General features: G+C 41.2%; 1 protein-coding gene across 10 annotated transcripts in view; it reads left to right on the top strand.

Annotated features, from left to right (window-relative positions):
- The window catches only part of dmd (dystrophin), a 1932045-nt gene that overhangs the window by 1697938 nt on the left and 216363 nt on the right, over positions 1-17744 (top strand). For all 10 annotated transcript variants that reach the window (XM_073045659.1, XM_073045653.1, XM_073045656.1 and 7 more), the window contains 3 exons: positions 3991-4147; positions 8193-8313; positions 12691-12959. In XM_073045659.1, the coding sequence (XP_072901760.1) occupies positions 3991-4147; positions 8193-8313; positions 12691-12959 (547 nt within the window). The remainder of the gene's footprint in view (positions 1-3990; positions 4148-8192; positions 8314-12690; positions 12960-17744) is intronic.

Below are 17744 nucleotides of genomic sequence, written 5' to 3'. Positions count from 1 at the left end.
CACCTGACTCAAAAAAAAAGAGTGTGGATTGAACTGCTGCTGTCATTTCCCAAGCTTGTTATCTTTTCTTCATCAAGTATGGTTGGTCCATAGTTAGATATGTAATTATTGTTACACAGAATGATTTTCAAATTATTTTCAGATAATTAATGGCAGCTGGAAGCTCTTGGAATTCTGGCTGCAGCAATTTACTGCTTCATTGGTCCAGAAAGTTTGGTGAACAGTACCTGCATAGCTGTCATCAAGAGTGGTCCCTCAAATTAATGTTCATTGTATTGCTAAATAATAGAATATTCTCTATCTCCAAAAGTTGGCTGGACTGAAATATTGCATCAAGATTTATTTTGTGAATTACTAACAGCTCAGTGAGTTGAATACATTGCATTACATTCTTTTGATGTTCCCCCCACCCACCCCCACCCCCATTTTCTCTCCTTTTCCAGTCAAGTTATTGGGTACTGATTTCAAAGGTCAAAGTAAATTTATTATCAAAATGCATACGTGTCACCTCATACTGCCTTGAGATTCATTTTTTGCAGGCATTCACAATCGAACAAGGAAATTTAACAGAATCTACACACAAAGGTTAACAAACAACCAAATGTGCAAAATAAGACAAACAGTACAAATAAAAATAATAATAATAATATTGCCATCACCTCAGCCCCCTCCACTCCATCCTGTCCCACCTAGAAAATGATGCCTCCTACTCCAGGATGTTGTTCGTTGACTTCAGCTCGGCCTTTAATACAATAATTTCTCAGAGGCTGGTGGGTAAACCGTCATCGCTGGGGTTCAACACCCCTCTCTGTAACTGGATCTTGGACTTGTTGATGGAAAGATCCCAGTCAGTCTGAGTTGGCAGCAAAATCTCAAGCTCCATCACAATGAGCACTAGTACCATGCCACACCCACCCCCAGGGCTGTGTGCCCGGCCCACTGATATTCACACTGCTGACTCACTGCCAGATCCAGCTAAAACAGCATCATCAACTTCGCTGATGATACAACAGTAGTCCACCTCAATAATAACAAATGATAACAACAATAAGCAATAATAATCAGTGAGTTAACAATAACCATTCCTGAACCTGGTGGTTTGGGACTTGTTGGGCTTGAAATTCTGCCCTGTGTTCGTTTAGGAAGAGAGACAACCAACACTGGAATATTACAAAACTTGGGTTTATTGCAGAATTCGTAACTGGCACAGCGAATCCACGGAGTCGCTGGAGAAGGCGCGTTCCGACTTCCCCTTACAATCTGCTCTTACTTATATCCCTTTCCCCCCCAGCACAACCCCCCGCTACATATTAGGTAATATCGGGCACTTGTGTCCATCTTATTGGCCCGATGCCATACACTCACGAGTTACCTGTTTCTTTTGTTTACTGAATCGCGTGACACTAGTAGTTTCGGTGTAGCGGAATCCCCAGTTTCGCTTCCCCCCTCCCTCGCATTACGGTCTCCTAATATTACGTGAGCCACTCCTGACCTGTAATGGCAGTCTCGAATTAACCCTAACATTAACCCTAACACTCCCTCCCTTGGCCTCCCAGAGGCCACATCCCTTACAAGCTTTTCCGCGGCTGCCGGGATCAGGCAGGGAGGTGAGCGTCCCCCGGCACTCTTTGGCGTGTCCTCCCTATTTGCTTATCCTGATTTGTCCGACCTAGGGTCACAAAATATGGGTAGGGGTTCCCTAAACATCCGCAATTTTTACAAGTAGCATGCAACATTTCAGAAAACTTATTCAAGAACAGATTCACAATCCCCCCCTTGCCATGGTCCATTTCAGTCCGTGTCCTCCCATAGCGCGTCCGCTTTACGGGAGGGCCGTGTCCTCCCCTTCCACCGGGAACAAGGGTGCCTGGTACGCCGGTGGAGGTCCATTCTTTCCAGTCAAGGTTCGATCTATAGTCCGGATGACTAGGGTCCTGATACAGGGTATGCAACAACAACCACACGTGATAAAGATAGCAATTGAAATAGACAGTCCTAGAGCCGACTGTCCCAGAAACTCTCCCCACTTGCCAGAGGTCTTATTTAGCCAGTAGAAAATGATGCCAGTTATTGTCCCCCTCCCTTCTTACCTTTTAATGCCCTGTTGGAGACCTTGGTGACAGGGTATGGACCATGCCACCGTTTTCTGTTCCAGGTGAGCTTCCCCGGGCCTCGGAGGAACACTTCCACTCCTACCTTGATGGTGTCCGACCCCTGCGGCTGCTCACTGTTAGATTATTGAACTCGCACAGTTATCAATTTTTCCCATATTTCTAAAAACTCTCATATACTCTGTTACTCAACACACAAATGTCTGAGTTTTGGTAACTCGAAATTGAAGTGCTCCATGGCTCCCTAGTACACAGAGAGGATCAAATGTGGGACGGTCGCCTTTCAAAACCTGACCTTTGCGTGGGAGATTTCTCCTCTTAACAACCAGTCTAAGGTAGGCACCGTCAGTATCCCTGTGTACTACGGTGTACCGCGACACTTTTCTCTTCTCCTCCTCACTCCTGAGACTTTTATGCCCATCGTGGGCGGCGGGTACCCTCACTCAGAAGACTTTTCCACGGGCGGAGGATCTTCCTAAAAACAGATAAGAGTTAGTACTTACCAGTCACGATTCTGCACCGGGAATGATCTCTCCCAGGGTAATTTGGGGTTGGTGAGGATCCGTCAGCAGACAAGATCTAACTCAGTGATTCAACTATCTAGTGGAAGTCTTCGATATAACAGGCACTTCCTGACCTTAGTCGAGCTTGCGGCCGCAAGTTGTCTGCTGTCGGACCCGCCAGCCTGTGTTGTCTCTCCCTCCCCACGTCGGGGTCACCAAATGTTGGGCTTGAAATTCTGCCCTGTGTTCGTTTAGGAAGAGAGACAACCAACACCGGAATATTACAAAACTTGGGTTTATTGCAGAATTCGTAACTGGCACAGCGAATCCACGGAGTCGCTGGAGAAGGCGCGTTCCGACTTCCCCTTACAATCTGCTCTTATTTATATCCCTTTCCCCCCCCCCCCCCCCAGCACAACCCCCCGCTACATATTAGGTAATATCGGGCACTTGTGTCCATCTTATTGGCCCGATGCCATACACTCACGAGTTACCTGTTTCTTTTGTTTACTGAATCGCGTGACACTAGTAGTTTCGGTGTAGCGGAATCCCCAGTTTCGCTTCCCCCCTCCCTCGCATTACGGTCTCCTAATATTACGTGAGCCACTCCTGACCTGTAATGGCAGTTTCGAATTAACCCTAACATTAACCCTAACAGACTCAAGGCTCCTATAGCTCCTTCTGAATGTCAACAGTGAGAAGAGATGATGGGGGTCCTTGATGATGCTTTTTTGTGGTAGTGTTCCATGTAGGTGTGCTCAGTGGTGGAGAGGGCTTTTCTTGTAATGGCTGGGCTGTATCCACTACATTTTTCCATTCTTGGGCAATAGTGTTTCCATACCAGGCCGCGATGCAACCAGTCAAGATACTTTCCACTGTACGCCTATAGAAGTTTGACAAAGTTTTAGATGACATGCTGCATCTGCACAAACTTCTAAGCAGGAAAGAATTCTTTGTAATTGCACTTACGTGCTTGTCCTGGGACAGATCCTCAGATATATTAACAGCAAGAAATGTAAAGTTACCTATCCTCTCCACCTTTGATCCCATAATGAGGACTGGCTCACGGACCCTTAGTTTCTTCCTTCTGTGGTCAATTATCAGCTCTTTGGTTTTGTTGATGTTGAGTGAGAGGTGTTGTTCTGGCATTACTCAACCAGATCTTCAGTCTCACTCGTTCATGCCAATTTGTCACCAACTTCCAATCGGCAAACAACAGCTGTGTCATCAGCAAACTTAAACATGGCATTGGAGCTGTACTTTGATTTGAATACTAGTTTATCATTGTGTCTTCATTAGCTGTATGTTATGATAACATGGTTGTTTTGTTGTAATTGGAGCAATAAGAATGCTGTGGGTTTTCTCTTTGCTTATAGAGCCTGTCTGGAAACAAACGCTGAGCAGTGGAAGCGGCTGAAGATCTCCCTCCAGGACTTACTGACATGGATGAATTTGAAGAATGATGAACTAAGGAGGCAAATGCCTATTGGTGGTGATGTTCCCATAGTGCAACAGCAGAATGATGTTCACCGAGTAAGGGAAATACAATTTTTTTATTTTTCAAATTTAAGCTCAAAATGTATTTCAAATATTATGCCTGCCTGCAGATTCAGATTAGCTTCAATGAATAATTGTCTTCCTTAAGTTCTTTAAGCTCTCTGTAACCTTAGTTGGATTATTGCTTAAATAATATTACTTCCAAACAAAGCAAAGTTCATCACTGCAGTTTTACAAGTAGTCATGTCAAGCAATGCTACACAAGTTGATGAAAAGCATATTTTTATTTTGTTTAAACATTGCTTAAACAAGGCTTATTGAGAAAGTAAGGAGGCATGGGATCCAAAGGGACCTTGCTTTGTGGATCCAGAATTGGCTTACCCACAGAAGGCAAAAAGTGGTTGTAGATGAGTCATATTCTGCACAAAGGTCGGTGACTAGTGGTGATTTTTATAAATAACCTGGATGAGGAAGTGAAGGGATGGGTTAGTAAATCTTCTGATGAGACAAAGGTTGGAGGTGTTGTGGATAGTGTGGACGGCTGTCAGAGGTTACAACAAGACATTGATAGGATGCAAAACTGGGCTGAGACATGGCAGATGGAGTTCAACCCAGGTAAGTGTGAGGTGGTTCATTTTGGTAGGTCAAATATGATGGCAGAATATAGTATTAATGGTAAAACTCTTGACAGTGTGGAGGATCAGAGGGATCTTGGGGTCCAAGTCCATAGGACATTCAAAGCAGCTGCGCAGTTTGACGCTGTGGTTAAGAAGGCATACGGTGCATTAGCCTTCATCAGCCATGGGATTGACTTTAAGAGCCTAGAGGTAATGTTACAGCTACATAGGACCCTGGTCAGACCCCACTTGGAGTGCTGTGCTCAGTTCTGGTCACTTCACTACAGGAAGGATGTGGAAACCATGAAGGGTACAGAGGAGATTTACAAGGATATTGCCTGGAATGGGGAGCATGCCTTATGAAAGTAGGTTGAGTGAACTTGGCCTTTTCTCCTTGGAGTGGCGGAGGATGAGAGGTGACCTGATAGAAGTGTATAAGATGATGAGAGGCATTGATTGTGTGGATAGTAAGAGGCTTTTTTCCAGGGCTGAAATAGCTAACATGGGAAGGGCACAATTTTAAGATGCTTGGAAGTAATTACAGAGAAGATGTCAGGGGTAAATTTTTCACGCAGAGAGTGGTTAGTGCGTGGAATGGGCTACCAGCGATGGTGCTGGAGGTGGATGCAGTAGAGTCTTTTAAGTGACTCTTGGATAGGTACATGGAGCTTAGTAAAATATAGGGCTATGTGTCACCCTAGGTACTTTCTAAATTAACTACGTGTTCAGCACGGCATTGTGGAACAAAGAGCCTGTATTGTGCTGTAGGTTTTCTATGTTTCCGTTGTTTTATGACATGAAAAATCTTCAGTTTTGTTAGGCTGTATAGTGCATTTTCAGAATCTTCTTACAAGAATGCAAACACAATATTTTCGCTTTTCCAATCCATTTCTTTGGTCACTTAAGAATGGTGTTAGAAGTGGGAGGCTGAAAAATCTTTAATGGGAAGCTGCTTCTTCGAGTATTTAATGGAAACTCTGAGCTCTTCATTGATCATTGCTGGTAAAACTATTTTTAAAAACTCTCCAAACATATATTCACACTGCAGCTTTACCAAGAACATAGGTGTGCAGCAACATAAACGCAGCCTGAATCCAGAGAATGGAAGCTTGACCTGATACTGATACAAAAGTATAAATTTCCCTGGAAGAGATTGCCTCCTGCCACATTGTAGTGCTGGCTTGGGAATAACATTCAATTTAAATTAAGACCAATCCAGTCAAAATGAACATAAAAAAAACAATCCTATATATTGCCATGCCTAATAGCAACACAAATTTTGATTCTGAGGATAAGGCTGAGACAGATGGCAGTAATATCAATTTGCAATCACTTTCAATATGAAGGCAAACCAGTATCTTTTGAACTTGAACAAAAGATAATTGCATGGAAGTCAAATGGTGTAATGGTTTTGTTTTCAGTTTTTTGAGCCGTATTTTCTTTCTTCCTATTTTTTTCTTCTATCTTCATGAAGACGTGAGCCAGCATGTGCAAGGAGATGATAATGCAAGAACAATCTTGTATCCTACTTTGAAAAATTTGAATATATTTTATACTCAATTCACATTGAAGTATTAGCTTGTACCAACTATCTCAGTCATGTCATTGCAGTTAGAGTTTTGTTATTTATTTACATTACTTAATACAAGGAACCAATCCTGATAAATTTCATCCATTAATGTCAGTAGTGTACTGGAAAAGGTTTAAACCCAGTTATTTAAACAAAGCAGAATCCTCGCTCAGCAAGGTACCTACAGTTCAAGAGTGAATCACTTCATTTCTTAAGTCCTGATCCAGGGTTTTAACCCCTAATATCAACAGTTCCTCTCCCCCTTCAGATACTGCTTTACGTAATGAGTTACTTGAGTAGACTGATTGTTGCTTCCTTTAAGTAAATAATTTTTTGAACTACATTTAGTCTCTATTGTGCTTTATAAAGTCAATTTGTTGTGAACCTATTTTGTCTTATGCTTATGAATTTGATAGCTTGAATGTACCCTGAGGGTATGTAGTATATTTGCAGAACATTAGAACTGAAAAAGAAAAGTAGCTTCAGAGTCAAGAATCAAGAAAGAAGACGAGAGCAAAATCTTATTTGTCCGATTAATAATGTTGCACTAATTCTTGTTTTGCTTCTAATTTGAAGTCTGGTGTTACAAAATAGAATCTGCAAAAAGGTTGGTCCTGAATCCCCATTGGGATGGTCAGCATAGGGTTGTATGTATTTTCAGGAATAAATGGAATTGAAGAAATTCCTTGTTTGGGAATCGTTCAAGAGAACCTCCTGTCTACTGGTACTTCATGCAAGTAGCCATTCTTCACACACAACTGTGGAGTGTGAATGCCAGCATGTCATCTTACTGCAGATGACGTGGAAATCTGAGCTTGATCCCATCCCAAGCAACATAATAAGGTGATAAATTTAAGCATTAAACCAAAAAGTTTGAAATTTTGTCCCTGGTCAGAAGCACTGATTAAATGCTGCAGTATCAGCTATCTTGTTAAGCTCCCACCTGCCACTGACTTCAACAGGACCAGATGTAAGAGAGGAGTGAACAGGCACCTGATGCCCACAGCACCCACCAAGTATGAAGGATGAAAGAAAGCATCTCTGTCTTCAAGAAGACTTCTTCCTCCTCTAGAACAGAAGGTGGCATAAGGAGTTTTCGATGTAGGTTATGGCTCCGGAAATGGGGGATGAAGACCAAAGCTTTCTGGAGTTAGAATAACAATCATGTTCTTCGCAGCACAGAGAAGATTCAAAGTCAAAAATGAGACTTAAATCAACCTGATTCATGTGTTCAGTCAGCCTTTACCATGGAAATGTAGACATAAAGAAATGCCTGATTGAACAGAGGTTTGTGACAGAGGATTTTCAAGAGTACAAGGGATGATTGATAAGTTCGTGGCCTAAGGTAGACGGCGTCAATTTTAGAAAACCTAGCACATTTATTTTTCAGCATAGTCCCCTCCTACATTTACACACTTAGGCCAGCAGTCATGGAGCATACAGATCTTGGACCTCCAGAAACTGTCCACAGCATGGGTGATTGATAAGTTTGTGGCCTAAGGTAGAAGGAGCTGAGTTATACAGCTCTCGTCACATGCACATTCAGTTCAACTCTTTGAGTGATTATGCAGAAAGTTTGAAGTTAATAACTCATCGGGGTGATTGATAAGTTTGTGGCCTAAGGTAGAAGGAGATGAGGAGATAAGTATGTAAATGTAGGAGGGGACTATGTTGAAAAATAAATCTGCTTAGTTTTCTAAAATTGACTTCTTTCTACCTTAGGCCACAAGCTTATCAATCACCACTTGTATTAACTCGATAAGGACACAAGTTGCAGAAAGTATATTCAACTATTGCCATACACATTCTTCTGTTGTTTTAGTTGATACTGTAGTTTCATTACTGATTGTAAAATAAGTAGAAATAGAAATATAATGTGCTTTTCTCGCCCTAGACTTTCAAACGGGAGCTGAAGGCAAAAGAACCAGTGATCATGAGCACATTGGACACAGTGAATTTGTTCTTGGCTGATCAGTCAATCAGAGGGCCTGAAAGTCTTTTATCTGTACCAAAAGGTAACTTCAGAATTCCTGTAGTGTTTGGTTAATAGGAATGAAATTTGTGCTGTAATCATACAGAATCAATTGGTAATACTCATTTGGGGATGATTGATGTATTTTTTAATGTTAAATCATTAAAATTACTCATATATGTGATGGATTTCATTGCCTTATTTTTAGCAAGGTTTAGGAAAAGTAAGTAAAGAAATCAATGACATTTAGACTAGTTAGACTAACACTGGTTGCTGGGAGATTATAGATAGATAGATAGATAGATAGATAGATAGATAGATAGATAGATAGATACTTTATTCATCCCCATGGGGAAATTCAACTTTTTTTTCCAATGTCCCATACACTTGTTGTAGCAAAACTAATTACATACAATACTTAACTCAGTAAAAAATATGATATGCATCTAAATCACTATCTCAAAAAGCATTAATAATAGCTTTTAAAAAGTTCTTAAGTCCTGGCGGTAGAATTGTAAAGCCTAATGGCATTGGGGAGTATTGACCTCTTCATCCTGTCTGAGGAGCATTGCATCGATAGTAACCTGTCGCTGAAACTGCTTCTCTGTCTCTGGATGGTGCTATGTAGAGGATGTTCAGAGTTATCCATAATTGACCGTAGCCTACTCAGCGCCCTTCGCTCAGCTACCGATGTTAAACTCTCCAGTACTTTGCCCACGACAGAGCCCGCCTTCCTTACCAGCTTATTAAGACGTGAGGCGTCCCTCTTCTTAATGCTTCCTCCCCAACACGCCACCACAAAGAAGAGGGCGCTCTCCACAACTGACCTATAGAACATCTTCAGCATCTCACTACAGACATTGAATGACGCCAACCTTCTTAGGAAGTACAGTCGACTCTGTGCCTTCCTGCACAAGGCATCTGTGTTGGCAGTCCAGTCTAGCTTCTCGTCTAACTGTACTCCCAGATACTTGTAGGTCTTAACCTGCTCCACAAGTTAAGGAAAGGGTCATCAAACAGCTGATCTGAACATCCAGCAATGATTTGTAAAGGCCTAACAAACCTAGTTGAATTTCTGAAGAAGTCACTTAACCAAACGTTGTATTTTAGAAGCCTACTTCTAGATTCAAGATTAATAGTAGTAAAGTACTAGCTTGGTTGTTTCCAAAAAGTAAACTACTCAGGTTAGTTAGGTCATTCCCCTGTTCGCTCCCCCCATGCAGAATCTCAGCGGTGGAGTTTGGATTGTTGCATCCAAATCCCCAGTTAGCATGATTTTTGAAAAGGGCATCAATGGACAGCAGTAAATGAAGCCGTAGCACCATCACTTGAAGTGTATCAATTGGTGCATTTCTTAGATTCACAGATTACAGGTTAACAATGTTCACAGATTAACATTCCAGATGCTTAAGAACCTATTTTCTTGCCCCTCTGGCCAAAGGAACTCAAGTACAGAAGATAAGATGATCAAAGGGAACACTGTGCCACAACATATTACCATGCCGCCCTTTGCCTTCTGGGAGGTGAATTTAAGAACAGCTCAGATGGGCAGTCTCCCCAGTGTGACATTTTTTATTGTTCAACCAAAATGAATTTGAATAACAACTGGCATTTCTTTGGCAGTGCAAACCCATCGCATAAAACTGCCTTTGATGTAGTCCTAAATGGTAGCAGAGTTTTTCTTTCTCACAGAAAGACAGCAGCTGCTTTTTAGTTATGTCCTGAACAATAGACATGAAGTGCTGTAAGTATGTAATTCCAATGCTTACGTCAAATAGGAAAGGACACATAAAGATACACTTTGAAGAAGGTGGGATCTGAGAAAAGATCAGACAGAAAAACTCAGCAACTTTGTACATGATGCAGAGTTAAACAAAATAGTTTTAAGTATAGATGGGAGAACTTAAAAGCATTGTATGTGCGTCAAAACGAGAAAATCTGCAGCAGCTGGAAATCCAAGCAACACCCACAGAATACTGGAGGAACCCAGCAGGCCAGTTCCTGATGATGGATCTTGGCCTGAAACGTCAACTGTTTACTCTTTTCCATAGATGCTGCCTGGCCTGCTGAATTTCCTCTAACATTTTGTGTGTGTTGTATGTGCCTATTTTATTTTGCTCACTATAAATTCACAGGCACGTGCCCCAACTTCTCTGTTGTGCTTTAAGTGTGGTCTGTCCTGGGCTTATAGAAAACCAACGTGATCTTCCAGTTCTGCAATCTGTCTGGTGCAGCTGCAACCCCTGGTTGATGGATTTCTTAAACTCCGTCACAACGTCAGGCTCAATAATTTATTTGCAATGGTTTCTCTGATAATATCGTCGCTGTTAAGAATTTCATTATATTTCCACGTTAAGGGAAGCTTTGGCTGGGTTAGTTCCCAGAACAGCAAACAAAGGAGCTGCTCCACAGTTGTGCTACTTGACCGCATTGGATAAACTGGGCTTCAGCAGTTGCTCTGAAGATATATGGAAATTTGGATTTTGTGAGCATAAGTAAAGGAATATCTTGGTTTTTGTTTTACTATCTGTTTTGTTCGACGATGTAGTCCCATGTCACCTGAATGTCCACAGACACACAACACCTCCTGGTACCTTACCCATGAGGGTTTTTTTGCAGCTACAAATGCAGACAATGACTGTTAATAGTTTTCACCCATACTTGACATCACAGTTAATTCTGCTTCCCTCGTCCAAATCTATGCTGGGATCATTCCAGTTTCTGGGACAGTGTTCAAGAGTGAGGGCCGTGATTCATATTTTCACTTTCCTTCCCAGGCCAATGATGTACAAACATTGACAACTCTAACCCAGCCAGTCACCTTTTAAATTCAGGATTTTGCCCTTCAAAAAATAAAACTAAAGAGAAATATCCTATGGCGTTGTATTATTTTTAATACAGTCACATGTAGCTCACTCATTATTTAGTACAAGCTTATACCCCTATGCCATTTTTTGTCAAAATCCAATTGGACTGGCAGACACTCAGTGAAGTAATTTAGCAACAAAGTCAAGTGCTGTTCTTAGAAGGGCCTCCGTTGGTCAGAGTTGACTGTGGATATTGCACCCTAGCTGTCTAGATACGCAAGCCTGGGCAGTCCAATATGGAGAGCAAGCTGTTGCCCATGTAGCAAGCTCCTCCTCTCCATGCATCTGATGAACACAAAGGAATGTAGAGACCGATACAGTTTGGTACCAGCAGCGGCACAGGAGTTGCCAGTCAACATTAAACTGAATGTAGGTGTGGTGAACTACATATACCTGTCTGGACACCGCCCCCCCCCCCCCCGCTGTGGCTCCTCCCACAGACCCCTGTATAAAGGCAATTGGAGGCACTGCTCCTCCCTCAGTCTCCAGGATGTTGTGTGATGGTCTCTTGCTGCTGATAGTGCTCTCTTGCAGCTAATAAAAGCCTATCTCTCGCCTCACATCTCCGAGAGTTATTGATGGTGCATCAGTAGGACTGCCTTAGGGACTCCAGCTCTGGATTTTTCCCTCAAGAGTTTTCTCCCAAAGCCTTCTGCATGAGTGGGTATATTCACAAGGCAGCGGAGGTTGGAGATCAGAGTTTTCCTTCTCCTGTGCCAACCACGGCTAAAGAGCTTCATATTTAGCGACTGATTTTAAGGTTCCAATAACCTGCCTTTGTCCCTTCTCCTGTCAGTGGAAACGGTTCAACTTAGCTTAGTAGCTGAGCCACATGTGAAGGCCAGTGGTTGGACTTGGTTGTCAGAGACTATTTGACTGTATTGGGAGTATTTCATAGGTAGTGGGGGCTTGTCCCCATTACCAACCCATGGCTATAACAACCTTAAGGAACCACGGTTCTTATACATAATGACCAAAACTTGTGCTACATTGAATGGTCTGAGTGAAAACATAACAGCAATTTCATGCTCACCTGCTGGGATAGATTTCACAAATTAGTCTCTCCTCATAGGGCTCTCTTGGACAGAAAAATGCATAGAAAGTTCTGATTGATGTTCAGTTCACTGTAATGGAAAGGCATTTGTGCTTGTGTCCTGACTGCTGAACTAAATATGTCATGAGATGTGAACTCTGAAACATTACATGCTATGAAGTATCACATAATATCCCAACTTAACAAAAAAAGATTACTTTGCATGCTGTATACTCTAATAATGCCGTGATCTTTCTTGAATGCACAGTGAAGCCAGATTGAAATAGGTCCTTTTCATATGAATTGCTTCCAAAAGAAATATTGCTTTTCATAACTGCAATCTAAACATTAACATCAAACCAAAAAAGTGTACAGTATCACAAAATGAATAACCAAAACCTGGACAAACAGGTAAATGTTAAGGAGTGGAGACGGGATGTTATTCCATTCAAAGGTGTTAAATCTTATTCCTTTCAAGAACTTAATTTTCTTAACATAACTCTCCTGTTACTTAATGCAGAAAAAACACCTGAAGAGAATGTCCAAAATGTTGCTAGAGTCATTCGGAAGTATGCCGAAGACGTGAAAGTGGAATGGGACAAGCTGAGCACTCACTCTGTTGATTGGCAGAAGTGTATAGATGATGCCTTGAAGAGACTACTGGAATTGCAAGATTCAATGGATGAATTGAACCTCAAATTGAGACAGGCTGAAGCTATCAAAGATACTTGGCAACCTGTAGGGGATCTGCTAATTGACTCATTGCAGGATCATATTGAAAAAGTCAAGGTAAACAGCAATATAACAACATGCTATGTGAATGATAGTTGAAAAGAAAATTCTGAATTTATTACTCCTTTGTCTTTGAATCTCATACAGCTCTCATAACCATTTTGACTGGATCCATTTTAAACCGGTCATGGGTCATGCAATGGTCAGATCAAAGAGTTGTCCCATTTAGTTTTACCATTTCTCAGATGCCATCCGAGTTTAGTTTCCAAAACAATCGTTTTCATTCTTGTTATTGAACTTTTGTTATATAGCAACTGGTGAGAATTGTGTTTGTTATGATGAATAGTGAGAAAGGAGTAATTATTTTGCCCCCTTCATAGCATAAATAAATATTCTTGGTCAATGCAAGAGCAGGTTATCCTGAGATGACTGGGAGTGAGGGATTAGCTATCATGGTACAAATTCTTTCATCTCAGAGATCTGGCATCAAAGGCTACTTTTACCGATTTCTCTTCTGACAGTGATCCTTGCCCACTGAGATACTAAACAAGAAATTGTGGGCTCACAATTGTGAAAATAACTGTCAAACTTTGCAAAATTGTCCTTCAAAATTGATGCAGATATATGAGGACGGAGTGCAATTTAACTTGTGCATGAGGAACAATCGATATACAGCACAAGGTTAAAAAAATGATTGATTCAACGTAGCAGGTATCTGCTTTGTAATGGCCCTGCTGCCTATTTTCCCAACAGTGGGTTGCACACGATATTTATTTGTATCTGTACTCCACTCTTGCACCACGGGGACACTTGACTTAAGACTTGCACCACGTACCTGGGAGTCTTATTTAAATTTGACGCTGGCTAGTCAGGTTTCCCAGGGCTCCAGAATTCCAACAACTTAATGCAGAAGAAAAGAGCCAGATCAGGCAGATTTGTTGCTTTTTATAGTCCCGGCATTCACCTGGCATATCCCTTAAACAAGCCTGCCATAATCAGTAGATCCCCCGTCGTCCCCACTCCACAGAACTATACTTCAAGCTGTCTAATGACTGATTTCTCTCTTCTACCTGCATACTGGTCCATTGTCCTGTTGTTCCCACACCAACTCACAGCCCTCTGAGCCCCAGGTTTCTCTGAGTTCTTTACAAATTACTCAGGACCATCATCATTCATGGCCGGCTGGAATACATTCCGTAAAGCTTAACATGAAACAAAAGCATAGCTGAAGTCCTGTTGCTAAATTTGATGGATTTTGTAATAGGTTTCCTTCTTCTCCCCAGTCCTCACATACTGCCTCCCCAAAAAACCTGGCTAGAACCAAATTGTGAGGACCCAACCAGCAGGAGAAAATTACTAAACATTGGACAAAAATCAGTTGTGGCCATTTAAAATTATGCATGGATGTGGTAGAACTGTTCTCTTCTAAGCATTTTTTCTGGATGCCGAAGGAGATGTTGTTATCGAAGAAAGGGATTATGTCTTTGTCTTTCCTGTATTCTCTTTATTCTACTGGAGATATCACTAAAGTACATTATACATTATGCCAGTACTTTTATATGTTATTCTAAAACAGGGAGCCTCACAAAGCAAAGTAACAAAATTTTTAGCATAGAAGCAAAATTAGTAGCTTTGGACAGAATCTGACATTGCAGACTGTTTTGTTAGTCCTGCGTGTAACTTTTCTCAAATTCCTTCCATTGTTCCCTTTCCTTCAGCTGAAGCTACTGTCTGTTGCTGTACTACACTGCTACTATTTAATACCTCATCCTGTGAGGACTGATCCTGTTGAAAATAGTGTAGTACATCCTTCAACTGTGCAATGGGAAGGAGTTGTCAAACTGAGCTTTTCCAGTAATGCTTTGAACCGAGACATTGGTCAGCAATAAACAAGAAAAAACTTGGATTTTTTTTTCTCTTGGGATTCTGAAGTCAAATGCAGTCCCAAACCCACTGTCAAGCTTTGAATCAGTTAACGTAGCGAAGATGATGGGTCAGACCCAGGTCCAACTCAGTTTTTAATACCAGATGTTATCACTTGACATTAGTAGATTCATTGGGAAGTGTAGAAGCTCAAGTTTAACTGTCATTCAACCCATGAATGCAGCCAAACAAAGCAGCATTAATCCGGGGCTAAGGTGCAAGTCACAGTACCAACAGTCATTCACAGCCCAAGGAAAGGGAATTGGATTAATGCACCTGAAAAGAGGAAACCTGAAGAGCATGGGGATGTGGCGGGGGTCTTTCCAAGTTATAGCAGAAGTGCAAAGTGTTGAATTGCTTCCTTCAATGTTATGCAATGTCTTCGATCCATGTGAGTGATGCATTGATTCTTTGAAGTGTCAGCAAACATTTTGAATGATAGCCCTTCTCTCAGAACATGCTTCCTTCCCAACAGCTAATTATCCAGATCCTGGGACCTCCAATTGTATAGTGTTTTTCCTGAGGTAACCCATAAATAGCTGGGTTTGGGCGGGTATGGCAAGGAAGAGGGAGGGGGTTACACTAATCACTGCTGTCCAATTACAAGAGTGACCACTGAAAAATAACCACTGCTTCTTCCTCTATAATCTATTATTAATAGTCCACTAAAATGTATCATTATTCAAGCATAAAATGAACCATTACCCAAGATTTCTTTTTTGGGCTCATTACCTTCCAAAATATTATTTCATTTAATGTATCTTGTGACAGTAACTTGAAAGATTTTTTTCAAGATTTTTAGGTTGTTTAATGTAAACATATTACATTTAGTGAGTAGATGATAGTCTGTGAGGCTAATGACATTAGCAGCAGGACCATTATCATCAGCGACTAGATTGAACTTCTGTAAGAACAATGTAAAATTGGCACTTCTAATGCTGCTTGCATTGTTTTACTAAATCAAGCCATTGAGGTGTTTGTCGTTAATAAGATTTCAGAAGACTCATTTAGGCAATGTTGCCATCAGATATTCAGGTACCATAATAACAATTTTAATGGAGTATAAGTGAGTCAATGAATGAAATAGAATCAATTTATCAAGTTCATGAGGAGGCACACTGTAATTAGTCAGGGATGTAGAGAGAGTCTCACAGAATGGAAATGAGATTGTCTCATTAGTTAGATTGTTGTTTGACTTTGAACTCAACCTCAAATGATAAAATGAGTAATTTGACTCAATATTTTGAAAACTGATTTAACAAAGACTGATGGTAAGTAGGTATGTAAGCAAATAGATTTTGTTTCCAAAATCATGCGCAGTTCATTTAAAACTAAGATTGAAGAACTCTTTCTTGTGAGGCATGGTGTTTTCTTAATTAGTCATTATAATGGTCTTCCGTTTACCTTAAGTCAAAATCTTTGCAGTAAAGTGAAAGTTTGTGAAATTGCTGTATTGCAATATGACTTTTCCTGATTTAAAGCAAGAGACAAGGGCACCATTGTTTAGAGTCATAGTTCAAGCACCCATTGAAGGTACAATTGCAGAAGTCTCATCAAACAACTTAATTTCAGGTGGTCTCTGATTTTGTAATCAGTGCCAATATCTTAAAATGCAGAAAATTTCAGTTAAGGAACCTAAAATAAAATTGCCAGTATTTTTCGTTTGGAATTTTCCAGTTTAGGGTTACTTCAAGGACCCGAAATTAGCTGAGTATTTCTGAGTCTATTCAAGAGATGATGGAGTCAAGTCCAAAACTTGCACTTAAATGTCATCTACACTGGTGCTTGACTGGAGTATTGACAAAACAATAGATCATTTGGACCTCACATTTTCCAGTCAAGTGTCAAATCGAAGCTTAGTCTGTCTACTTCTTGAGCTGAAGGTAAAATCAGTATTTCACCACAAGGAACATAGAATTTGCCTGATACCCTGCCAAAAATTAATTTCACATTCAAATTTTCTGCTTGTTTCTTCTGAACTACCCTGCAGTGTGGTGTTCAGGTTTGAATGGAAGCAGGTTCAAGAAGCAGATGTCCACAGGAAGCTGATCCTGCTCGTGCTCTTGTTCCTGAGAAAACATTCAGAGTGCAAAATGAAGTACAGGTCCTCCCCAGTTTACAAAAGTCCAACTTATCAATATCCTGTAAACGAGGGCCAACACTTAGAAGACTAGTGGGATGGATGGGGCTGTACTCACCAGCTGTTTCGAGGGTGCACATACAGATGGGAACATAGCATTTCTGTGTGCCTTCTCTGTCAGTCACAATTAAGAGTTCAATTAAGCCAAGCAGAGCTCAGAGCGCTGAGCAGAGCCAGTCACTCAGAGAGTCAGTAAGGCCATCACGAAGTCATTCTTCCTGTGCCTGCTCACTTTCCTATCGCAATTGTTTCTATGATCCTCTTCCCCACACTGTTTTCAAAGTAGGAACAGATCAGATTGTGAATGGCTCTCAGGAACAGAATCCTGTGGTAACCTGCTAACTGTCTGTGATAGTATATTGCTGCCCATTGATCTGTGTACCAACTCACAAAAATCTTTCTGTTTATCAATACTTACTTTTTGCACATCATCTACAAACACAACTTGTTTGCTCTGGATTACCAAATTAATGGCCAAATTTATTAGAAACATAGAAAGCCTACAGCACAATACAGGCCCTTCGGCCCACAAAGCTGTGCCGAACATGTCCTTACCTTAGAACTATCTAGGCTTACCCATATACCTATCCAGGAGTCTCTGAAAAGACCCTATCGTTCCCACCTCCACCACCACTGCCGGCAGCCCGTTCCACATACTCACCACTCCCTGTGTAAAAAAACTTACCTCTGACATCTCCCCTGTACCTGCTTCCAAGCACCTTAAAACTGGACCTTCTCGTGTTAGCCATTTCAGCCCTGGGAAAAAAGCCTCTGACTAT

This window comes from Hemitrygon akajei, chromosome 5, assembly GCF_048418815.1.
Source record: "Hemitrygon akajei chromosome 5, sHemAka1.3, whole genome shotgun sequence".
Classification (NCBI taxonomy): Eukaryota; Metazoa; Chordata; class Chondrichthyes; order Myliobatiformes; family Dasyatidae; genus Hemitrygon; species Hemitrygon akajei.
Note: the sequence above shows the minus strand (reverse complement) of the source record. Positions and strands in the feature narration are given on the sequence as shown.